The sequence below is a fragment of the Leptodactylus fuscus genome, chromosome 3 (genome assembly GCF_031893055.1).
Source record: "Leptodactylus fuscus isolate aLepFus1 chromosome 3, aLepFus1.hap2, whole genome shotgun sequence".
In the NCBI taxonomy this organism is placed as follows: domain Eukaryota; kingdom Metazoa; phylum Chordata; class Amphibia; order Anura; family Leptodactylidae; genus Leptodactylus; species Leptodactylus fuscus.
In genome coordinates, this window is record NC_134267.1 from 245838973 (window position 1) to 245860504 (window position 21532).

At 44.1% G+C, this 21532-nt stretch overlaps 3 protein-coding genes across 4 annotated transcripts in view; 1 reads left to right on the plus strand and 2 right to left on the minus strand.

Annotated features, from left to right (window-relative positions):
* The window catches only part of LOC142198426 (uncharacterized), a 23455-nt gene extending 2035 nt beyond the window's left edge, over positions 1-21420 (minus strand). Inside the window, exons 1-4 of one of the 2 annotated variants that reach the window (XR_012715357.1) lie at positions 21292-21420; positions 17642-18659; positions 4601-4831; positions 4391-4517 (exon numbers count right to left, since the gene is read on the minus strand). Coding sequence is in view for 1 of the 2 variants with exons in the window: in XM_075269466.1 (XP_075125567.1) it covers positions 17761-18659; positions 21292-21355 (963 nt within the window). In the remaining variant the exon portion in view is untranslated. Of the gene's footprint in view, positions 1-4390; positions 4518-4600; positions 4832-17580; positions 18660-21291 lie in introns of those variants that run through there. The other variant, XM_075269466.1, reaches the window with a different exon arrangement.
* The window catches only part of LOC142198387 (uncharacterized), a 297722-nt gene that overhangs the window by 65147 nt on the left and 211043 nt on the right, over positions 1-21532 (plus strand). The gene's annotated exons all lie outside the window — the stretch shown is intronic.
* The window catches only part of LOC142196979 (uncharacterized), a 38673-nt gene that overhangs the window by 6257 nt on the left and 10884 nt on the right, over positions 1-21532 (minus strand). The window lies entirely within an intron of this gene.

The window sequence follows — 21532 nt, forward strand, 5'->3', positions numbered from 1 at the left end:
AACATGAATATGGCTTCACTCCTTCATGAATTCTCTCATGTGTAATAAGATTTGATTTATTAGTAGTACATTTCCCACATTGTGAACATGAATATGGCTTCTCTCCTGTGTGACTTCTATTAGGCCTAATAAGACTTGATTGATCTGTAAAACATTTGCCACATTCTAAACATGAACATGGCTTCTCTCCTGTGTGAGTTCTCCTGTGTACATAAAGATCTGAGCTTTTCTTAAATTCTTTTCCACATTCCCCGCACTGAAACCTTCTACCCCCTTTCTGGCTGGTATTTGAGGCCACAATCTGTGATTGGTCAGAAGGTTCCTCATGATTCCGCGGATTATATGATGATTCTGTACTGTGACATCCTGGATGTACATGAGGGGTAATGAGGTTTTCTCCTGGAAGAAGGACGGACAACATAACAGGTATCCACTAGTTCCCATCCGAACACTAAAAGAACAGAAAGATGTGAACACAACCCAAGTCCTTCCTTTACGTCTTCTATTCCCGCTGGATCCCACCAGCCCGGAGATACTGAGGCTGATCAGGTCACACTCGATCACCGATCTCTAGATTACAATGGTGTTGTGGAGATTGTCTATATATATACAAGGCCAAATAACAGGTTTATGGAGAAATGATTGAGTATTGGCCTTAACCCTTCATAGTTCAGTGCGTGTGTAGTTGGGATATCATAGGATTGTTAATGGTATCCAGGACTATAGAAACAAATTATATAGGGCAAGGGGACACACACTACATTTCGGAAGCCATATGTGACTTACAATGCTATCCTACGAAGCGCCCAACCACCCATGGCATTTAGGACTCTTCTCCGCTCAGTACTGAGAGAAGAAAGATGGCTGTGTGTCCTCATGGCTCTCTCCATTGTAGTATATAGGGGAGGTAACTCAGAACTCTTATATACTACAATGGAGGAAGCCAAACTTATACAACTCACTGTAATTGCTTTCCTCTGGAGTATATTGGGTAACAGGAGACCCCCATCCTCTGTAAGTTCTAGAGATATCACATACAGTATATACAATCAATATTACTGATAGGAATACCCCATTATATTATATGGCAGCCGCCCACTGTGGTACCATCTAACAATGGGGCTCCAAGACCAGAAAAGGTTGTGCACCCGTGATTTAGGGTGACTGATATCTGACAGCTTCACAATGAGCGCACAGGGTGGCCAGACAGCAGAGAATACAGGCAGGATGCTTAGCTGTATAGCTAGAGATATAACCAGCAGCAAAGGAGAGAGTGACCAGTGTTCCCAATAAGGTGAATGGTTGCGCCCGTTCTAGAATGTCCCTAAAGATAGACACCTGTGCCTGTCTGCGAGCGCCGTCCTTACACTATCTGTAGGTGGCCTGTCTCAATAGCAGTACGATTTTGGGGAAGAAAAACAAACATGGACCGAACGTCCCGATATTAGACATCGATTTCTCAGCAAAAACTACCAAAATAAAGACGAAGTTCTTAGTAGACGTATGGATCAAGGTGTATCCACGTCATGATGACCTCTGTATACTGTACAGCAGTGACCACCTCTGCTAAGAGGGTGGGGGAGCTTCAGGCCTTCTCTTCTGAGGAGCCCTAGATATCTTTCTTCAAAGACAACGTTCAACTCCGATTTCTTCTAGGGTTTAATCTTCCACTAACATCAACCAGTCGGTTTCCTTGCCGGTTTTCTTTCCATCTCCTTCCTCTGTGGAGGTGGAGAGTCTCCATACGTTAGATATAGTGAGGTGCCCCCGTACTTCTATATCCCATACTTGCTCCTTCAGGAGGTCGGAGAACCTTCTTATAATCTGTATGGTAGGCTCAGGGGTCTTGAGCTGTGACACAGGCACTTCCTCTGGATCAGATCTGCTCCGCGGCCTCCTGTTCTTCTCACCTCACGTTTGTCAAACATTACAGGTTAAACTCTCGTGGTTCAAAGACAACTGCCCTTAGATGTTCCGTATTGGAATCGGTAAGGTGAGCAAACCCTCCCTAATTGGATCACTTGTTACATCCCCATATTGTGCTGCTGGTGGGACAGAAGGGAATCATTGATTATGATGTTCATCTGTCTTCCTTTAGTCCTAACAGCAGCACAAGCCCCCCCCCCCCAAGGAATTTCTTTGATTCACTTTAGTACTAACACAAGGGGGAGGTCTCTGTGCCCTCTTATAGGGCTGTGTCCACCTGTCCCACCAGCAGACAGGGGCAGAAATACCCCCCCCCCAGGCCCCACATTGTGCTGCTGTAGGACTAAGGGAGAACAGATTAACATTATAATCAACAATTCCTATAGGGCGGGATTTCTGATATCTCCGGGAATGTGGAATAACCGATCGGCCAATAAGATGGGAACGTAAAATAGAGCGGTAAAGAGAGAGCGAGAATACAGAATATTCATCTACTAATTATACTAATAAGGGATCTCTATGAAGAGGAATTGTATATACCCAGCAGTCCCACAGAAACAACACTGTATATAGTATATATGTCTCCTCTTACCATGTGATGTCCGGGGGGGGGGGGCGGGGGTCTGTATATAATATATATATCTCCCCTTACCATGTGATGTCCGGGGGGGCCGGGGGTCTGTATATAATATATATATCTCCTCTTACCATGTGATGTCCGGGGGGGGTCAGGGGTCTGTATATAATATATATATCTCCTCTTACCATGTGATGTCCGGGGGGGCCGGGGGGCTGTATATAATATATATATCTCCTCTTACCATGTGATGTCCGGGGGGGGTCAGGGGTCTGTATATAATATATATATCTCCTCTTACCATGTGATGTCCGGGGGGGCCGGGGGGCTGTATATAATATATATATCTCCTCTTACCATGTGATGTCCGGGGGGGCCGGGGGTCTGTATATAATATATATATCTCCTCTTACCATGTGATGTCCGGGGGAGCCGGGGGTCTGTATATAATATATATATCTCCTCTTACCATGTGATGTCCGGGGGGGCCGGGGGTCTGTATATAATATATATATCTCCTCTTACCATGTGATGTCCGGGGGGGGCCGGGGGTCTGTATATAATATATATATCTCCTCTTACCATGTGATGTCCGGGGGGGCGGGGGTCTGTATATAATATATATATCTCCTCTTACCATGTGATGTCCGGGGGGGCCGGGGGTCTGTATATAATATATATATCTCCTCTTACCATGTGATGTCCGGGGGGGCCGGGGGTCTGTATATAATATATATATCTCCTCTTACCATGTGATGTTCGGGGGGGCCGGGGGTCTGTATATAATATATATATCTCCTCTTACCATGTGATGTCCGGGGGGGCCGGGGGATCTGTATATAATATATATATCTCCTCTTACCATGTGATGTGCGGGGGGGCCGGGGGTCTGTATATAATATATATATCTCCTCTTACCATGTGATGTCCGGGGGGGGGGCCGGGGGTCTGTATATAATATATATATCTCCTCTTACCATGTGATGTCCGGGGGGGGCCGGGGGTCTGTATATAATATATATATCTCCTCTTACCATGTGATGTCCGGGGGGGGGGGGCCGGGGGTCTGTATATAATATATATATCTCCTCTTACCATGTGATGTCCGGGGGGGGGCCGGGGGTCTGTATATAATATATATATCTCCTCTTACCATGTGATGTCCGGGGGGGCCGTATATAATATATATATCTCCTCTTACCATGTGATGTCCGGGGGGGCCGGGGTGCCGTATATAATATATATATCTCCTCTTACCATGTGATGTCCGGGGGGGCCGGGGGGCCGTATATAATATATATATCTCCTCTTACCATGTGATGTCCGGGGGGGGGGGGGGGGCCGGGGGTCTGTATATAATATATATATCTCCTCTTACCATGTGATGTCCGGGGGGGCCGGGGGTCTGTATATAATATATATATCTCCTCTTACCATGTGATGTCCGGGGGGGGGGGCCGGGGGTCTGTATATAATATATATATCTCCTCTTACCATGTGATGTCCGGGGGGGCCGGGGGTCTGTATATAATATATATATCTCCTCTTACCATGTGATGTCCGGGGGGGGCGGGGGTCTGTATATAATATATATATCTCCTCTTACCATGTGATGTCCGGGGGGGCCGGGGGGTCTGTATATAATATATATATCTCCTCTTACCATGTGATGTCCGGGGGGGCCGGGGGTCTGTATATAATATATATATCTCCTCTTACCATGTGATGTCCGGGGGGGGCGGGGGTCTGTATATAATATATATATCTCCTCTTACCATGTGATGTCCGGGGGGGCCGGGGGTCTGTATATAATATATATATCTCCTCTTACCATGTGATGTCCGGGGGGGCCGGGGGTCTGTATATAATATATATATCTCCTCTTACCATGTGATGTCCGGGGGGGCCGGGGGTCCTCCATCATCACCTCCTTGTACCGATCCTCGTGTCCTTCTAAATACTCCCACTCCTCCATGGAGAAATAGACAGCGACATCCTGACACCTTATAGGAACCTGACAACACAATGATACAGTCATCACCCCTCCCCCTCCAGGGCTGTTACTGGAGAATTTCCCAGCATTCCCAGCAGTGTCACCTCTCCAGTCAGCAGCTCCAGCATCTTGTTGGTGAGTTCTAGAATCTTCTGCTCATGTATCAGGGAGAGAGGGGGAGGGGCTGTGATGGGGCCCCGGCTCCTGCTCCCTCCTCCTCCTGGCTCTGTGATGGGGCCCCGGCTCCTGCTCCCTCCTCCTCCTGGCTCTGTGATGGGGCCCCGGCTGCTGAGGGCCACACAGTCCCCCGATGTCTTCTTCACCAGTGAGTATTCCTGTGTATGGAGAGACAACAGATGATAGAAATGTAGTACAGATACCTCTCCGCTCAGCAGATAGATGATAGAAATGTAGTACAGATACCTCTCCGCTCAGCAGATACATGATAGAAATGTAGTACAGATACCTCTCCGCTCAGCAGATACATGATAGAAATGTAGTACAGATACCTCTCCGCTCAGCAGATACATGATAGAAATGTAGTACAGATACCTCTCCGCTCATCAGGGAGATGATAGAAATGTAGTACAGTTACCTCTCCGCTCAGCAGATAGATGATAGAAATGTAGTACAGATACCTCTCCGCTCAGCAGATACATGATAGAAATGTAGTACAGATACCTCTCCGCTCAGCAGATAGATGATAGAAATGTAGTACAGATACCTCTCCGCTCAGCAGATAGATGATAGAAATGTAGTACAGATACCTCTCCGCTCAGCAGATACATGATAGAAATGTAGTACAGATACCTCTCCGCTCAGCAGGGAGATGATAGAAATGTAGTACAGATACCTCTCCGCTCAGCAGATAGATGATAGAAATGTAGTACAGATACCTCTCCGCTCAGCAGATAGATGATAGAAATGTAGTACAGATACCTCTCCGCTCAGCAGATACATGATAGAAATGTAGTACAGATACCTCTCCGCTCAGCAGATACATGATAGAAATGTAGTACAGATACCTCTCCGCTCAGCAGATAGATGATAGAAATGTAGTACAGATACCTCTCCGCTCAGCAGATACATGATAGAAATGTAGTACAGATACCTCTCCGCTCAGCAGATAGATGATAGAAATGTAGTACAGATACCTCTCCGCTCAGCAGATAGATGATAGAAATGTAGTACAGATACCTCTCCGCTCAGCAGATAGATGATAGAAATGTAGTACAGATACCTCTCCGCTCAGCAGATAGATGATAGAAATGTAGTACAGTTACCTCTCCGCTCAGCAGATACATGATAGAAATGTAGTACAGATACCTCTCCGCTCAGCAGATAGATGATAGAAATGTAGTACAGATACCTCTCCGCTCAGCAGATAGATGATAGAAATGTAGTACAGATACCTCTCCGCTCAGCAGATAGATGATAGAAATGTAGTACAGATACCTCTCCGCTCAGCAGATAGATGATAGAAATGTAGTACAGATACCTCTCCGCTCAGCAGATAGATGATAGAAATGTAGTACAGATACCTCTCCGCTCAGCAGATAGATGATAGAAATGTAGTACAGATACCTCTCCGCTCAGTAGATAGATGATAGAAATGTAGTACAGATACCTCTCCGCTCAGCAGATACATGATAGAAATGTAGTACAGATACCTCTCCGCTCAGCAGATAGATGATAGAAATGTAGTACAGTTACCTCTCCGCTCAGCAGATAGATGATAGAAATGTAGTACAGATACCTCTCCGCTCAGCAGGGAGATGATAGAAATGTAGTACAGATACCTCTCCGCTCAGCAGATAGATGATAGAAATGTAGTACAGATACCTCTCCGCTCGGCAGATAGATGATAGAAATGTAGTACAGATACCTCTCCGCTCAGCAGATAGATGATAGAAATGTAGTACAGATACCTCTCCGCTCAGCAGGGAGATGATAGAAATGTAGTACAGATACCTCTCCGCTCAGCAGATAGATGATAGAAATGTAGTACAGTTACCTCTCCGCTCAGCAGATAGATGATAGAAATGTAGTACAGATACCTCTCCGCTCAGCAGATAGATGATAGAAATGTAGTACAGTTACCTCTCCGCTCAGCAGATAGATGATAGAAATGTAGTACAGATACCTCTCCGCTCAGCAGATAGATGATAGAAATGTAGTACAGATACCTCTCCGCTCAGCAGGGAGATGATAGAAATGTAGTACAGTTACCTCTCCGCTCAGCAGATAGATGATCTCCAAGGTGAAGTCTAATATTCTTCTGGTGATCTCAGTCCTGTCCTTGTCCATCCTTGGTGGGTCATTCAGGAGAAGGAGCGTCTGGAGGAGAAGAGGAGGAAACTGGATGAGCTGGAGGATCTAGTAGTGCAGGAGAGAGGAGGGGCCCAAAATCCTCCAGGGGCCACATCATGTGTGACATACAGGAGCTCCTCACATGGATACAGGAGGATTCCCACAGACACCAGTGATGGGGCCCATTGTATGTGACTGCAGGATGGAACTAAGACTCTGTTCACACCTGGAGCAGTGATGTCATCTTACCTTCTAGCCGCAGTGTGAACGTGTCCTGAGAGCAGCCACTGCTGTATATACAGTATATATATATATCTATAGCCTGGGGTAATGGCTGATAACAGAGAGAGCAGCCACTGCTGTATATACAGTATATATATATATCTATAGCCTGGGGTAATGGCTGATAACAGAGAGAGCAGCCACTGCTGTATATACAGTATATATACAGCACTGACTACTGAGCAGGACCTGCAAGAGCTGAAGGACCTGTAATGATGTCACTGCTATCATGTGACCAGTACATGGGGGCGGAGCTCAGTGAGAGAAGTCTTTATGTCACATGATAGTGACATCATCACAGGTCCTTCATTTTTCTCCTCTCCTGCAATACGATACATCGAATGGTTAGACCAGGGGTCCTCAAACTGCGGCCCGCCAAACACTTCTGTCTGGCCCCGCCGACAACACCAGTAGGCGTGCATTTATAATGAATCTACTGGGGAGCTCGGGCCAGGCCTTGGAGCGCACTTTACTTTACCTATTGGAGGGCACCGCTCCCGATATCTGTGTGACCTGCTCTGCCTCCGGCCCACTGTTTTAAAAAGTTTGAGGACCCCTGGGTGAGACAATCCGGCTTCAATGCTAATCAAAATTCTTCTGAAATTGTGTGTTGCAATGAGAGCCTCCACATCTTCCTCTACCACTTTGGGGACTTCTCCCTCATCCTCCCCTTCTCCTGCCTCATCTCCTTCTCCTGCCTCATCTCCTTCTCCTGCCTCATCTCCTTCTCCTGCCTCATCTCCTTCTCCTGCCTCAGCTTCTTTTCCTGCCTCATCTCCTTCTCCTGCCTCAGCTCCTTCTCCTGCCTCATCTCCTTCTCCTGCCTCATCTCCTTCTCCTGCCTCATCTCCTTCTCCTGCCTCATCTCCTTCTCCTGCCTCATCTCCTTCTCCTGCCTCAGCTTCTTTTCCTGCCTCAGCTCCTTCTCCTGCCTCAGCTCCTTCTCCTGCCTCAGCTCCTTCTCCTGCCTCAGCTCCTTCTCCTGCCTCACCTCCTTCTCCTGCCTCAGCTCCTTCTCCTGCCTCAGCTCCTTCTCCTGCCTCAGCTCCTTCTCCTGCCTCACCTTCTTTTCCTGCCTCAGCTCCTTCTCCTGCCTCACCTCCTTCTCCTGCCTCACCTCCTTCTCCTGCCTTACCTCCTTCTCCTGCCTCAGCTCCTTCTCCTGCCTCACCTCCTTCTCCTGCCTCACCTCCTTCTCCTGCCTTACCTCCTTCTCCTGCCTCAGCTCCTTCTCCTGCCTTAGCTCCTTCTCCTGCCTCAGCTCCTTCTCCTGCCTCACCTTCTTTTCCTGCCTCACCTCCTTCTCCTGCCTCACCTCCTTCTCCTGCCTTACCTCCTTCTCCTGCCTCAGCTCCTTCTCCTGTCTCACCTCCTTCTCCTGCCTCAGCTCCTTCTCCTGCCTCAGCTCCTTCTCCTGCCTCAGCTCCTTCTCCTGCCTCACCTCCTTCTCCTGCCTCAGCTCCTTCTCCTGCCTCAGCTCCTTCTCCTGCCTTAGCTCCTTTTCCTGCCTCAGCTCCTTCTCCTGCCTTACCTCCTCCTGCCTCACCTCCTTCTCCTACCTCAGCTCCTTCTCCTGCCTCAGCTCCTTCTCCTGCCTCAGCTCCTTCTCCTGCCTCAGCTCCTTCTCCTGCCTCACCTCCTTCTCCTGCCTCAGTTTCTTTTCCTGCCTCAGCTCCTTCTCCTGCCTCACCTCCTTCTCCTGCCTCAGTTTCTTTTCCTGCCTCAGCTCCTTCTCCTGCCTCACCTCCTTCTCCTGCCTCAGCTCCTTCTCCTGCCTCAGCTCCTTCTCCTGCCTCAGCTCCTTTTCCTGCCTCAGCTCCTTTTTCCTGCCTCAGCTCCTTCTCCTGCCTCAGCTCCTTTTCCTGCCTCAGCGCCTTCTCCTGCCTTACCTCCTCCTGCCTCAGCTCCTTCTCCTGCCTCAGCTCCTTCTCCTGCCTCAGCTCCTTCTCCTGCCTCACCTCCTTCTCCTGCCTCAGTTTCTTTTCCTGCCTCAGCTCCTTCTCCTGCCTCACCTCCTTCTCCTGCCTCACCTCCTTCTCCTGCCTTAGCTCCTTCTCCTGCCTCACCTCCTTCTCCTGCCTCAGCTCCTTCTCCTGCCTCAGCTCTTTCTCCTGCCTCACCTCCTTCTCCTGCCTCAGCTCCTTCTCCTGCCTCAGCTCCTTCTCCTGCCTCAGCTCCTTCTCCTGCCTCAGCTCCTTCTCCTGCCTCAGCTCCTTCTCCTGCCTCAGCTCCTTTTCCTGCCTCAGCTCCTTTTTCCTGCCTCAGCTCCTTTTTCCTGCCTCAGCTCCTTCTCCTGCCTCAGCTCCTTCTCCTGCCTCAGCTCCTTCCCCTGCCTCAGCTCCTTCCCCTGCCTCAGCTCCTTCTCCTGCCTTTGCTCCTTCTCCTGTACCATCATGCGCCTCCTCAAAACAACCCACCATCTCCCAGACTTTTGAGCGCAGGCAAAAGTACAGCGCTACCCACCCCCATGCACAAGCCTTAAGCGCGCACATCTCCAAACTGCTGTCCCAGGAGATGTTGCCGTTCCTGCTTGTTGAAAGTCAGGCCTTCCGTGACCTGATGGCAAGTGCGGCACCTCGCTATGCCATCCCTAGCCATCACTACTTCTCCCAATGTGCCGTCCCCGCCTTGCACCAGCATGTGTCACGCAACATCCGTTGGGCCCTAAGTTCCACGATTTGCACAAAGGTCCACTTGACCACCGATGTGTGGACAAGTGCATGCGGACAGGGACGCTACATTTCACTGACGGCACACTGGGTGAATGTAGTTGTGGCTGGGAGCAGGTCACAATCTGGGGCGGTCTACCTCATTTCCCCGCCCAACATTCCTTGCAGGGGCTCTGAACCACCACCCTCCTCCACCATCACATTGACCAGAGCTACCTGCTGGAAACGCTGCAGCACTGGCGTGGGGAGACGTCAGCAGGCCGTGCTGAAGCTCATAAACTTGGGGGACAGACAGCACACTGCCTCAGAGGTGAGGGATGCCATCCTTGATGAGACAGCAACATGGCTTTCGCCGCTGCACCTGGGCCCAGGCATGGTCGTGTGTGATAACGGCCGCAACCTGGTAGCGGCTCTGGAGCTTGCCAACCTTACGTTCCATGCCTGGCCCATGTGTTCAATTTAGTGGTGCAACGGTTTTTGGAAACATACCCCAATGTAGCCGAGCTACTGGTGAAAGTGCGGCACTTGTGCGCCCACTTATGCAAGTCTACAGTAGCCGCTGCTAGCCTCCGAAGCCTCCAGCAACACCTCCATCTGCCAGAACACCGGCTGATGTGCGACGTCCCCACACGCTGGAACTCGACATACCACATGTTGAGTAGAGTGTGTGAGCAGCAGAGACCCTTGATGGAGTACCATCTCCAAAACCCAAGGGTTCCTCAGAGTCAGCTCCCGCAGTTTCTGCACCATGAGTGGCCGTGGATGGCAGACATGTGAGATCTTGCGTGTCTTTGAGGAGTCAACCATGAGGGTCAGTTGTGATGACGCAATTGTGTCACAAACCCCCTCCTGTGTGTGAGTCACTCATCGCCATCAGGGATAACGCATTGGACGCTGAGGAGTCGGGCATAGGTGCTGAAACATCCCAGCAGGATAGTCATGGCACACTCCTGTCCGCTTCACAGCGTGTATTGAGGGAGGAGGACGAAGTGGCAGATCTCATTGTCACACAGGAGGCTAGCAGGGAATTTCATTGCGTCCCATTGCTGCAGCGCGGTTGGGGTGAAATGGAGGAGGAGGAAATGGAGAGTGAGCATTCCATTGGGGGCAACCAAGTGACGCCAAGTAACACTGGCACACATGGCTGAATACATGTTGGAGTGCTTTGCAACTGACAAACGCATTGCCAAAACCTGGAGAGCAACGACTACTGGATTTTTGCAATCCTCGACCCCCAGTATAAAAATTTTGTTTGTAATTTTATTCCAGTAGAGGGGAGGGCCAGTCACATGAGTCATTGCCACAAGCAACTGGTGCAGAATATAATGGAGATGTTTCCATCAACTGTCGTTGGCGGCAGAGAGGAGAGTTCCTCCAACAGGCGAACAATTGTCATCCGGTCCACACCCGGCAGGGGCACACTCTCCAAGGTCTGGGACACGTTAATGGCACCCACTCGCCAAAGTACCGCCACTGAGGGGCCTAGTGTCACCAGGAGGGATAAGTATAGGCGCATGTTGCGGGAGTACCTGGCCGACACCAGCCCTGTCCTCTCCGATCCCTCTGCGGCCTACACTTATTGGGTCTCCAAGTTGGATTTGTGGCTGGAACTTGCGCTGTACGCATTGGAGGTCCTTTCCTGCCCTGCCGCCAGCGTGCTATCGGAAAGGGTCTTCAGCGCTGCTGGTGGCATAATTACGGATAAGCGCAGCCGGCTGTCAGCTGATAAAAATGAATAGCCACTGGATAGACCCATCATATACATGTCCACCGATGTCAAGCACCCCGACATGAAGTTGCATGTGTGTGCTCACCCTCTACAATTCCTCCTCCTCATCATACTCCTCCTCCTCCATCAGCGCTGCACAATTCTGATCCTACTAGGATCAATCCACCCTGATACCCCCCAACTCTGCTGGTTAGAGTGTCTACTCACTGCAAGGGCCAAAAACACTGCTTTCTAAAGGCTCTACTCATGCCAAGGGCCAAAAGCACTGTTTTTTTAAAAGGCTCTACTCACCCAAAGTGCCAACAAATCTCTGCTGGTGAAGGCTGAACTAAGTTAAAGGGCCTAAAACTCTGCAGGTGGAGGCTGAAGTCACCTGAAGGGCCCCAATCTCTGCTGGAGCTCAGCATAAGGACCTGTAACTTAATTTGGAAGGGCTCATGTTAAGGGCTATAAAAGTGAATTTTGGAAGGTCTCCCCACATCACACACATCCACAATGACAGGTCAGGGGGGGACTGAAGGATTTCCCATTGCCTATTCCATCTGTGCTTGTCATGGGGGACGTGATATAAAGGGGGGCTTGGTAATGTTTGTGGAGCTTACATTGGGGTTTGTGTCCCTCCATTTGGGGAGTAAAGAAGGTTTCCGGGTATATCCCACTTTGATAGAGGTTGTAGTGAGTGTGTATAGTGTGTAGTTGGTAGGCTGTGATAGTGGGGTAATAGAGGGGCTTTGGTGTGTTAGATGCCCCCAGACATGCGCCCCCTGCTGGCCCAGTTACATTGCAGAGGTGTTGGCAGCATTTCCTGGGGTGTCATAGTAGACTTGGTGACTCTCCTGAGGTGAATGGTGGGATCCCCTGAAACGAAGCATTTTCTCCCATAGACTATAATGGGGTTCAATATTCCTTCCAATATTCCGTCACATATTGAGCGGCTATTCGGAACGAACAACGAACATCGAATATTTTACTGATCACTCATCTCTAGTCGCAACTTTTCCTACGTCGATCGCGTTCATATTGTCCTCAGGAATTGGGAGTTTAACAGAATGAAAATGAACCCTGTTAGCCAGAATTCAGAGGAACAATTGTATTTATCATCTAGTGTGCCCTCAGAACCCATCCAAAGATAAAAGAGTGTCAGTGTACAGTCCAAGAAAATCTGAGGGAAGTGATCCAGATCCTGAATATAGAATGGAACGCGAATATAGAACAGAACCTGTATATAGAATAGAACGCGAATATAGAATAGAACCTGAATATAGAATAGAACGCGAATATACTGTAGAATAGAACGCGAATATAGAACAGAACGCGAATATAGAACAGAACGCGAATATAGAACAGAACGCGAATATAGAACAGAACGCGAATATAGAACAGAACGCGAATATAGAACAGAACGCAAATATAGAACAGAACGGGAATATAGAACAGAACGGGAATATAGAACAGAACGGGAATATAGAACAGAACGGGAATATAGAACAGAACGGGAATATAGAACAGAACGCGAATATAGAATAGAACGCGAATATAGAACAGGAATATAGAATAGAACGGGAATATAGAATAGAACGGGAATATAGAATAGAACGGGAATATAGAATAGAACGGGAATATAGAATAGAACGGGAATATAGAATAGAACGCTAATATAGAATAGAACGCTAATATAGAATAGAACGCGAATATAGAATAGAACCTGAATATAGAACAGGAATATAGAATAGAACGGGAATATAGAATAGAACACGAATATAGAATAGAACACGAATATAGAATAGAACGCGAATATAGAATAGAACCTGAATATAGAACAGGAATATAGAATAGAACGGGAATATAGAATAGAACAGGAATATAGAATAGAACGGGAATATAGAATAGAACACGAATATAGAATAGAACGCAAATATAGAATAGAACCTGAATATAGAACGGGAATATAGAATAGAACGGGAATATAGAATAGAACGGGAATATAGAATAGAACGGGAATATAGAATAGAACGGGAATATAGAATAGAACGCGAATATAGAATAGAACGCTAATATAGAATAGAACGCTAATATAGAATAGAACCTGAATATAGAACAGGAATATAGAATAGAACGGGAATATAGAATAGAACGCGAATATAGAATAGAACACGAATATAGAATAGAACGGGAATATAGAATAGAACGGGAATATAGAATAGAACAGGAATATAGAATAGAACGCGAATATAGAATAGAACACGAATATAGAATAGAACCTGAATATAGAATAGAACGCAAATATAGAATAGAACCTGAATATAGAACGGGAATATAGAATAGAACGGGAATATAGAATAGAACGCGAATATAGAATAGAACGCAAATATAGAATAGAACGCGAATATAGAATAGAACCTGAATATAGAACAGGAATATAGAATAGAACGCGAATATAGAATAGAACACGAATATAGAATAGAACCTGAATATAGAACAGGAATATAGAATAGAACCTGAATATAGAATAGAACCTGAATATAGAATAGAACGCGAATATAGAATAGAACGCGAATATAAAATAGAACCTGAATATAGAATAGAACCTGAATATAGAACAGGAATATAGAATAGAACGCGAATATAGAATAGAACACGAATATAGAATAGAACCTGAATATAGAACAGGAATATAGAATAGAACGGGAATATAGAATAGAACGGGAATATAGAATAGAACCTGAATATAGAATAGAACGCGAATATAGAATAGAACGCAAATATAGAATAGAACGCAAATATAGAATAGAACGGGAATATAGAATAGAACGGGAATATAGAATAGAACGGGAATATAGAATAGAACGGGAATATAGAATAGAACGGGAATATAGAATAGAACGGGAATATAGAATAGAACGGGAATATAGAATAGAACGCGAATATAGAATAGAACGCGAATATAGAATAGAACGCGAATATAGAATAGAACGGGAATATAGAATAGAACGGGAATATAGAATAGAACGGGAATATAGAATAGAACGGGAATATAGAATAGAACGCGAATATAGAATAGAACGCGAATATAGAATAGAACACGAATATAGAATAGAACACGAATATAGAATAGAACACGAATATAGAATAGAACGCAAATATAGAATAGAACCTGAATATAGAACAGGAATATAGAATAGAACGGGAATATAGAATAGAACGGGAATATAGAATAGAACGCGAATATAGAATAGAACGCAAATATAGAATAGAACCTGAATATAGAACAGGAATATAGAATAGAACAGGAATATAGAATAGAACGGGAATATAGAATAGAACGCGAATATAGAATAGAACGCGAATATAGAATAGAACGCGAATATAGAATAGAACGCGAATATAGAATAGAACGCGAATATAGAATAGAACGCGAATATAGAATAGAACGCGAATATAGAATAGAACGCGAATATAGAATAGAACGCGAATATAGAATAGAACCTGAATATAGAACAGGAATATAGAATAGAACGGGAATATAGAATAGAACGGGAATATAGAATAGAACGCGAATATAGAATAGAACGCAAATATAGAATAGAACCTGAATATAGAACAGGAATATAGAATAGAACAGGAATATAGAATAGAACGGGAATATAGAATAGAACGCGAATATAGAATAGAACGCGAATATAGAATAGAACGCGAATATAGAATAGAACGCGAATATAGAATAGAACGCGAATATAGAATAGAACGCGAATATAGAATAGAACCTGAATATAGAACAGGAATATAGAATAGAACGGGAATATAGAATAGAACGCGAATATAGAATAGAACGCGAATATAGAATAGAACGCGAATATAGAATAGAACGCGAATATAGAATAGAACGCGAATATAGAATAGAACGCGAATATAGAATAGAACGCAAATATAGAATAGAACGCAAATATAGAATAGAACCTGAATATAGAACAGGAATATAGAATAGAACAGGAATATAGAATAGAACGCGAATATAGAATAGAACGCGAATATAGAATAGAACGCGAATATAGAATAGAACGCGAATATAGAATAGAACGCGAATATAGAATAGAACGCGAATATAGAATAGAACGCGAATATAGAATAGAACGCGAATATAGAATAGAACCTGAATATAGAACAGGAATATAGAATGGGAATATAGAATAGAACGCGAATATAGAATAGAACGCGAATATAGAACAGGAATATAGAATAGAACGGGAATATAGAATAGAACGCGAATATAGAATAGAACACGAATATAGAATAGAACCTGAATATAGAACGGGAATATAGAATAGAACGGGAATATAGAATAGAACGGGAATATAGAATAGAACGGGAATATAGAATAGAACGGGAATATAGAATAGAACCTGAATATAGAATAGAACCTGAATATAGAATAGAACCTGAATATAGAATAGAATGCGAATATAGAACAGGAATATAGAATAGAACAGGAATATAGAATAGAACGGGAATATAGAATAGAACGCGAATATAGAACAGGAATATAGAATAGAACCTGAATATAGAATAGAACCTGAATATAGAATAGAATGCGAATATAGAACAGGAATATAGAATAGAACAGGAATATAGAATAGAACGGGAATATAGAATAGAACGGGAATATAGAATAGAACGCGAATATAGAACAGGAATATAGAATAGAACGGGAATATAGAATAGAACGGGAATATAGAATAGAACGCGAATATAGAATAGAACGCGAATATAGAATAGAACGCGAATATAGAATAGAACGCGAATATAGAACAGGAATATAGAATAGAACGGGAATATAGAATAGAACGGGAATATAGAATAGAACGCGAATATAGAATAGAACGCGAATATAGAATAGAACCTGAATATAGAATAGAACGCGAATATAGAATAGAACGCGAATATAGAATAGAACGCGAATATAGAATAGAACGCGAATATAGAATAGAATGCGAATATAGAATAGAATGCGAATATAGAATAGAACCTGAATATAGAACAGGAATATAGAATAGAACGGGAATATATAATAGAACGCGAATATAGAATAGAACGCGAATATAGAATAGAACCTGAATATAGAATAGAATGTGAATATAGAATAGAACCTGAATATAGAACGGGAATATAGAATAGAACGGGAATATAGAATAGAACACGAATATAGAATAGAACGCGAATATAGAATAGAACGCGAATATAGAATAGAACGCGAATATAGAATAGAACGCGAATATAGAATAGAACGCGAATATAGAATAGAACCTGAATATAGAACAGGAATATAGAATAGAACGGGAATATAGAATAGAACGCGAATATAGAATAGAACACGAATATAGAATAGAACCTGAATATAGAATAGAACCTGAATATAGAATAGAATGTGAATATAGAATAGAACCTGAATATAGAACAGGAATATAGAATAGAACGGGAATATAGAATAGAACGGGAATATAGAATAGAACGGGAATATAGAATAGAACACGAATATAGAATAGAACGCGAATATAGAATAGAACGCGAATATAGAATAGAACGCGAATATAGAATAGAACGCGAATATAGAATAGAACGCGAATATAGAAAAGAACGCGAATATAGAATAGAACGCGAATATAGAATAGAACCTGAATATAGAACAGGAATATAGAATAGAACATGAATATAGAATAGAACACAAATATAGACTAGAACCTGAATAAAGAATAGAACACGAATATAGAATAGAACCTGAATATAGAATAGAACGCGAATATAGAACGGAATATAGAATAGAACGTGAATATAGAATAGAACACGAATATAGAATAGAACCTGAATATAGACTAGAGCACGAATATAGAGTACAACGTGAATATAGAATAGAACAGAACCTGAATATAGAATAGAATGCGAATATAGAACAGAACGCAAATACAGAACAGAACGAAAATATAGAATAGAATGTGAATATAGAATAGAACGTGAATATAGAATAGAACACGAATATAGAATAGAAAACGAATATAGAATAGAACCTGAATATAGAATAGAACACGCTTTAATGTGCAAGTTCTACAGTGAGTTTTAAAATTTGATTTCCGTATAAATAATTTTCAACACATTGTACTTACAAATGGCTTCTCTCCTGTGTGACTTATTTCATGTATTACATGGAATATGGCTTCTCTCCTTCGTGAACTCTTTGATGTATAACAAGAACAATTTTTTTTTTCCTGAAACATTTCTCCCATTACTGCTCATCGACTGTGTGACTAGTCTCATGTCTAACAAGATGTGATTTTCGTGAAAAACATCGTCCACATTTTGAGCATGAATATGGTTTCTCTCCTGTGTGAATTCTCTCATGAGTAACAAGATATGATTTACTGTTAAAACATTTCCCACATTCTGGACATGAATATGGCTTCTCTCCTGTGTGAATTCTCTCATGTGCAGCAAGATTTGACTTATTAGCAAAACATTTCCCACATTCTGAACATGAATATGGCTTTTCTCCTGTGTGGATTCTTTCATGTGTAACAAGATTTGACTTATTTGCAAAACATTTCCCACATTTGGAACATGAATATGGCTCCTCTCCCGTGTGAATTCTCTCATGTGCAACAAGATATGACTTAGTGCTAAAATATTTCCCACATTCCAAACATGAATATGGCTTCACTCCTTCGTGAATTCTCTCATGTCTAATAAGATCTGATTTATTAGAAGTACATTTCCCACATTGTGAACATGAATATGGCTTCTCTCCTTTGTGAATTCTTTCATGTCTAATAAGATCTGATTTATTAGTAGTACATTTCCCGCACTGTGAACATGAATATGGCTTCTCTCCTTTGTGAATTCTTCTGTGTGCGCTAAGGCTTGAGCCATGTGCAAACTGTTTTCCACATTCCCGACATTGAAACCTTTTCCTCTCTTTCTGGCTGGTACTTGTGGTCACAATGTGTGGTGGGTCAGAAGGTTCCTGATGATTGGGGGGATTATATGATGGATCTGTACTGAGACGTCCTGGATGTACATTAGGGGTAATGAGGTTTTCTCCTGAGGAGCGCTCCATCATATCTTCATCTTTTCCTTTATAATTTTCTGATAACACAAAGTTTCCCTTGAAGTTCATACTGGGATTTTCTGTAAGATTAAAAATAGATTGTCTTTTTATATTTTACACCAGAATTTGTGAAACACATACAGAGTTTTTCATGCAGTTTTTGAAGTGGATCCAGCAGGACGGAGAAGTAACAGGCCATGTTCACATCTGTGTTGGAGAGTCTGTTAGGAGCTTCCGTTGCAGATTCTGTCTACGTCCCTGTGCTTAGTGAGTGTGCTAGTTGTGTTTTTGAAAGCAAATACATTTGCCCATTATTTTCTATGGCCCAATACACATGTACAATACACAGGTCTGTATACTAGGTGTGAGCCTGGGACAAAATTCAGGATAAGTCCTATTCCTGTCCAGGTTTAGTACAGGACATTAAAAGATCTGCAACACCCTCACGTAACAGCTCCCGTCCTTACACTACTGGCGCCCACCACATTTATAGCGCCCACTCGCTTTCATGTCTTTAAGCCAATCCCTCGATCAATCTGAAAATTTACTTTCGATAAATGGTTTTGGAAATTCCCACATCTCTTGGACATGACAATAGGTTTGTGTAATGTCAAGTGCTAAGTGCTGTGAATCGAAGCCCGTACAGCAGAGGATATTGCCCCATATCGGAAAGAGATAACAAACCTTCTCTACTTTCTCATTCTCGGCTGTCTCTTGTCCTTCTCTTCAGCTCTATCAGATTATTCAAAGGGTTGTCCAGGCAAAAATGGACACAAATGATTTTTTCTTCTATCATGTTTGTTTACTCTTGTAAGGAAGTTAAAGGTCATGCAGGAAGATAGATTGTGTCATGTTGTTTACATTTGGGATATACACAGAATAGACGCAGAATCAGTCTGTGTCCATTCTCTGCAACAGTTTAATGTCCGTTGCTGTCATCCTATGATGGAAGACAGCAACAGACATGAACAACGGCCAAGAGACTCTCAAAACTGCTCTGGAAAAAGTATCGCCCTTGACCTTAAGAAACAAATCAGACATTGGCAATCTTGGCAGCCTTGGCACACTCCTCAAACACATTTTCTTCAGTGGTGCACAAGATGTGCCGAACATCTGTGGAGAAAATCAAACACATCTGCAGATTTCCTTCACGTCAAGTTTATAACTCAAATCCTATAATTCTGCCCTTCATGTCGCCAAACAAGCCAACTTCATCGTTCTCATCTCTTCTCTCTCCAGTAACCCTAAATGACTCTGACACCTTTCACTCCCTCCTTACACCAAAGGTGCAGGTACCGGTCACAGACCTCAGTGTTTAAGGACTAAATCGACAATATCCATCAGGAAACACCCCAATCTCCAGGCACTATCATTCCCTTCCTCACCTCCTTATTGTGAAATAACCCTCCCTGAGCCGTCCTGTGCTGCTGACTGCCGACCTGTCTCTAACCTCCCCTCATCTCTGATCTCCTGGAGCGCTCAGTCTATTCCCTCCGATCCGCTATCTCTCTGATAACTTTCTTACAATCTGGTTTTTGTGCTCTGCACTCTACAGAAACGACCCCTACCAAAGTCTCCAACGATCTCTTGATGACTAAATCTGAAGGTCACTATTCACTACTGATTCTTCTGGATCTCTCAGCAGCATCTGGCACTGCTGACCACCAACCGTCTCCTCCTCACTGCGCTCCGCTCTATTGGTCCCTACGTTATCTCTGTGTTTTCTTCCGATCTTTTTGACGGCTCATTCAGTCTATCATCCGCTGGTGCTATTTCTTCTCCTCGGCTCCTTGTGGTTATAATTCCTCAGGGCTCGGTCCTAGGCCCCCTGCTCTTCTCTCTCTACACAGCCCCTATTGGACAAACCATCACCAGATTTGGCTTCTGGTACCATCTTTATGCTGATGACACCCTCATATACCTCATCCGTGACTGTCTCTCTGCTGTCTCTAACATCATGTCTTCTCTTTACCTGAAACTGAATCTCTCATAGACTGAACTTCTTGTGTCCCCTCCATCTACTAACAGACCTAACCCCGATATCTCCATTCCTGTCTGCGGCCTTACTATTACCCGGGAGCAGTAGATATAATGGCTGCTGTCTGGGGCTTGTATTTGACTCAGATCTCACCTTCACCCCACATATTTACTACGTGACACTGATCCTGCTGATACATGCACGGCACACAGTCTGTTTCTGCTTAAAGGCTACATAGCTGTGTTCATAGTCAGTAACGTTTCAACAAGCTTTATGTAAATCAATGGTGCAAAAAAAAAAAACTACTAACCTTGTAAACTATCTTATAGAAAATGTTTCTTTCTCCACTCTCTGGGCTCTATTCCTGCTCTCTACTTCCTGCTAAACTTTGGAATCTCTGCTATGTTTAACACCTTACAACAGAAGTCTATGGAGAGGGAACGAGGAGGAAGAAGAAGGAGCTGAGTGAGGGAAAGGAGAGAGACAAAGGCGGCTGCAGATAACAATAAGTTTTATATCTCATTCCAAGCATTTTATTCACATCAGTACAGATCAGAACCTCTCTATACTGTCCTATAAGATATGAGCCATAGGAGAGCGCGGAGAGAATGTCTCTGGTCATTCACAGATCACTGCGCCCCCCTCCCCCTCAGAGAGTTACTGGACTGGAGCTCCAAGGGGGAACCGACCTTAAAAAACTTGTGACTTCTCCTTCTCCATTCATGACTCCGTACCTGTGGTAACACCTCCTGGAATCTCCTCCTCCACTTCCCTCTTACACAGGTGATGGCCCCTCATCCTCTCTTCTTCAGCCTCCGCTTTAATATCAGTCACATCTTCTCCCTGATTTGTCAAAGGTCACAATTCAGAAATACAGGAGGGAAATCTAACAGATCAACATAAGAAAGCAGCAAAATCTCTGAGGAGCGGCGAGCTCCACCCCCTATATAGATGTGCCCCAGGACTCAGCAGCGC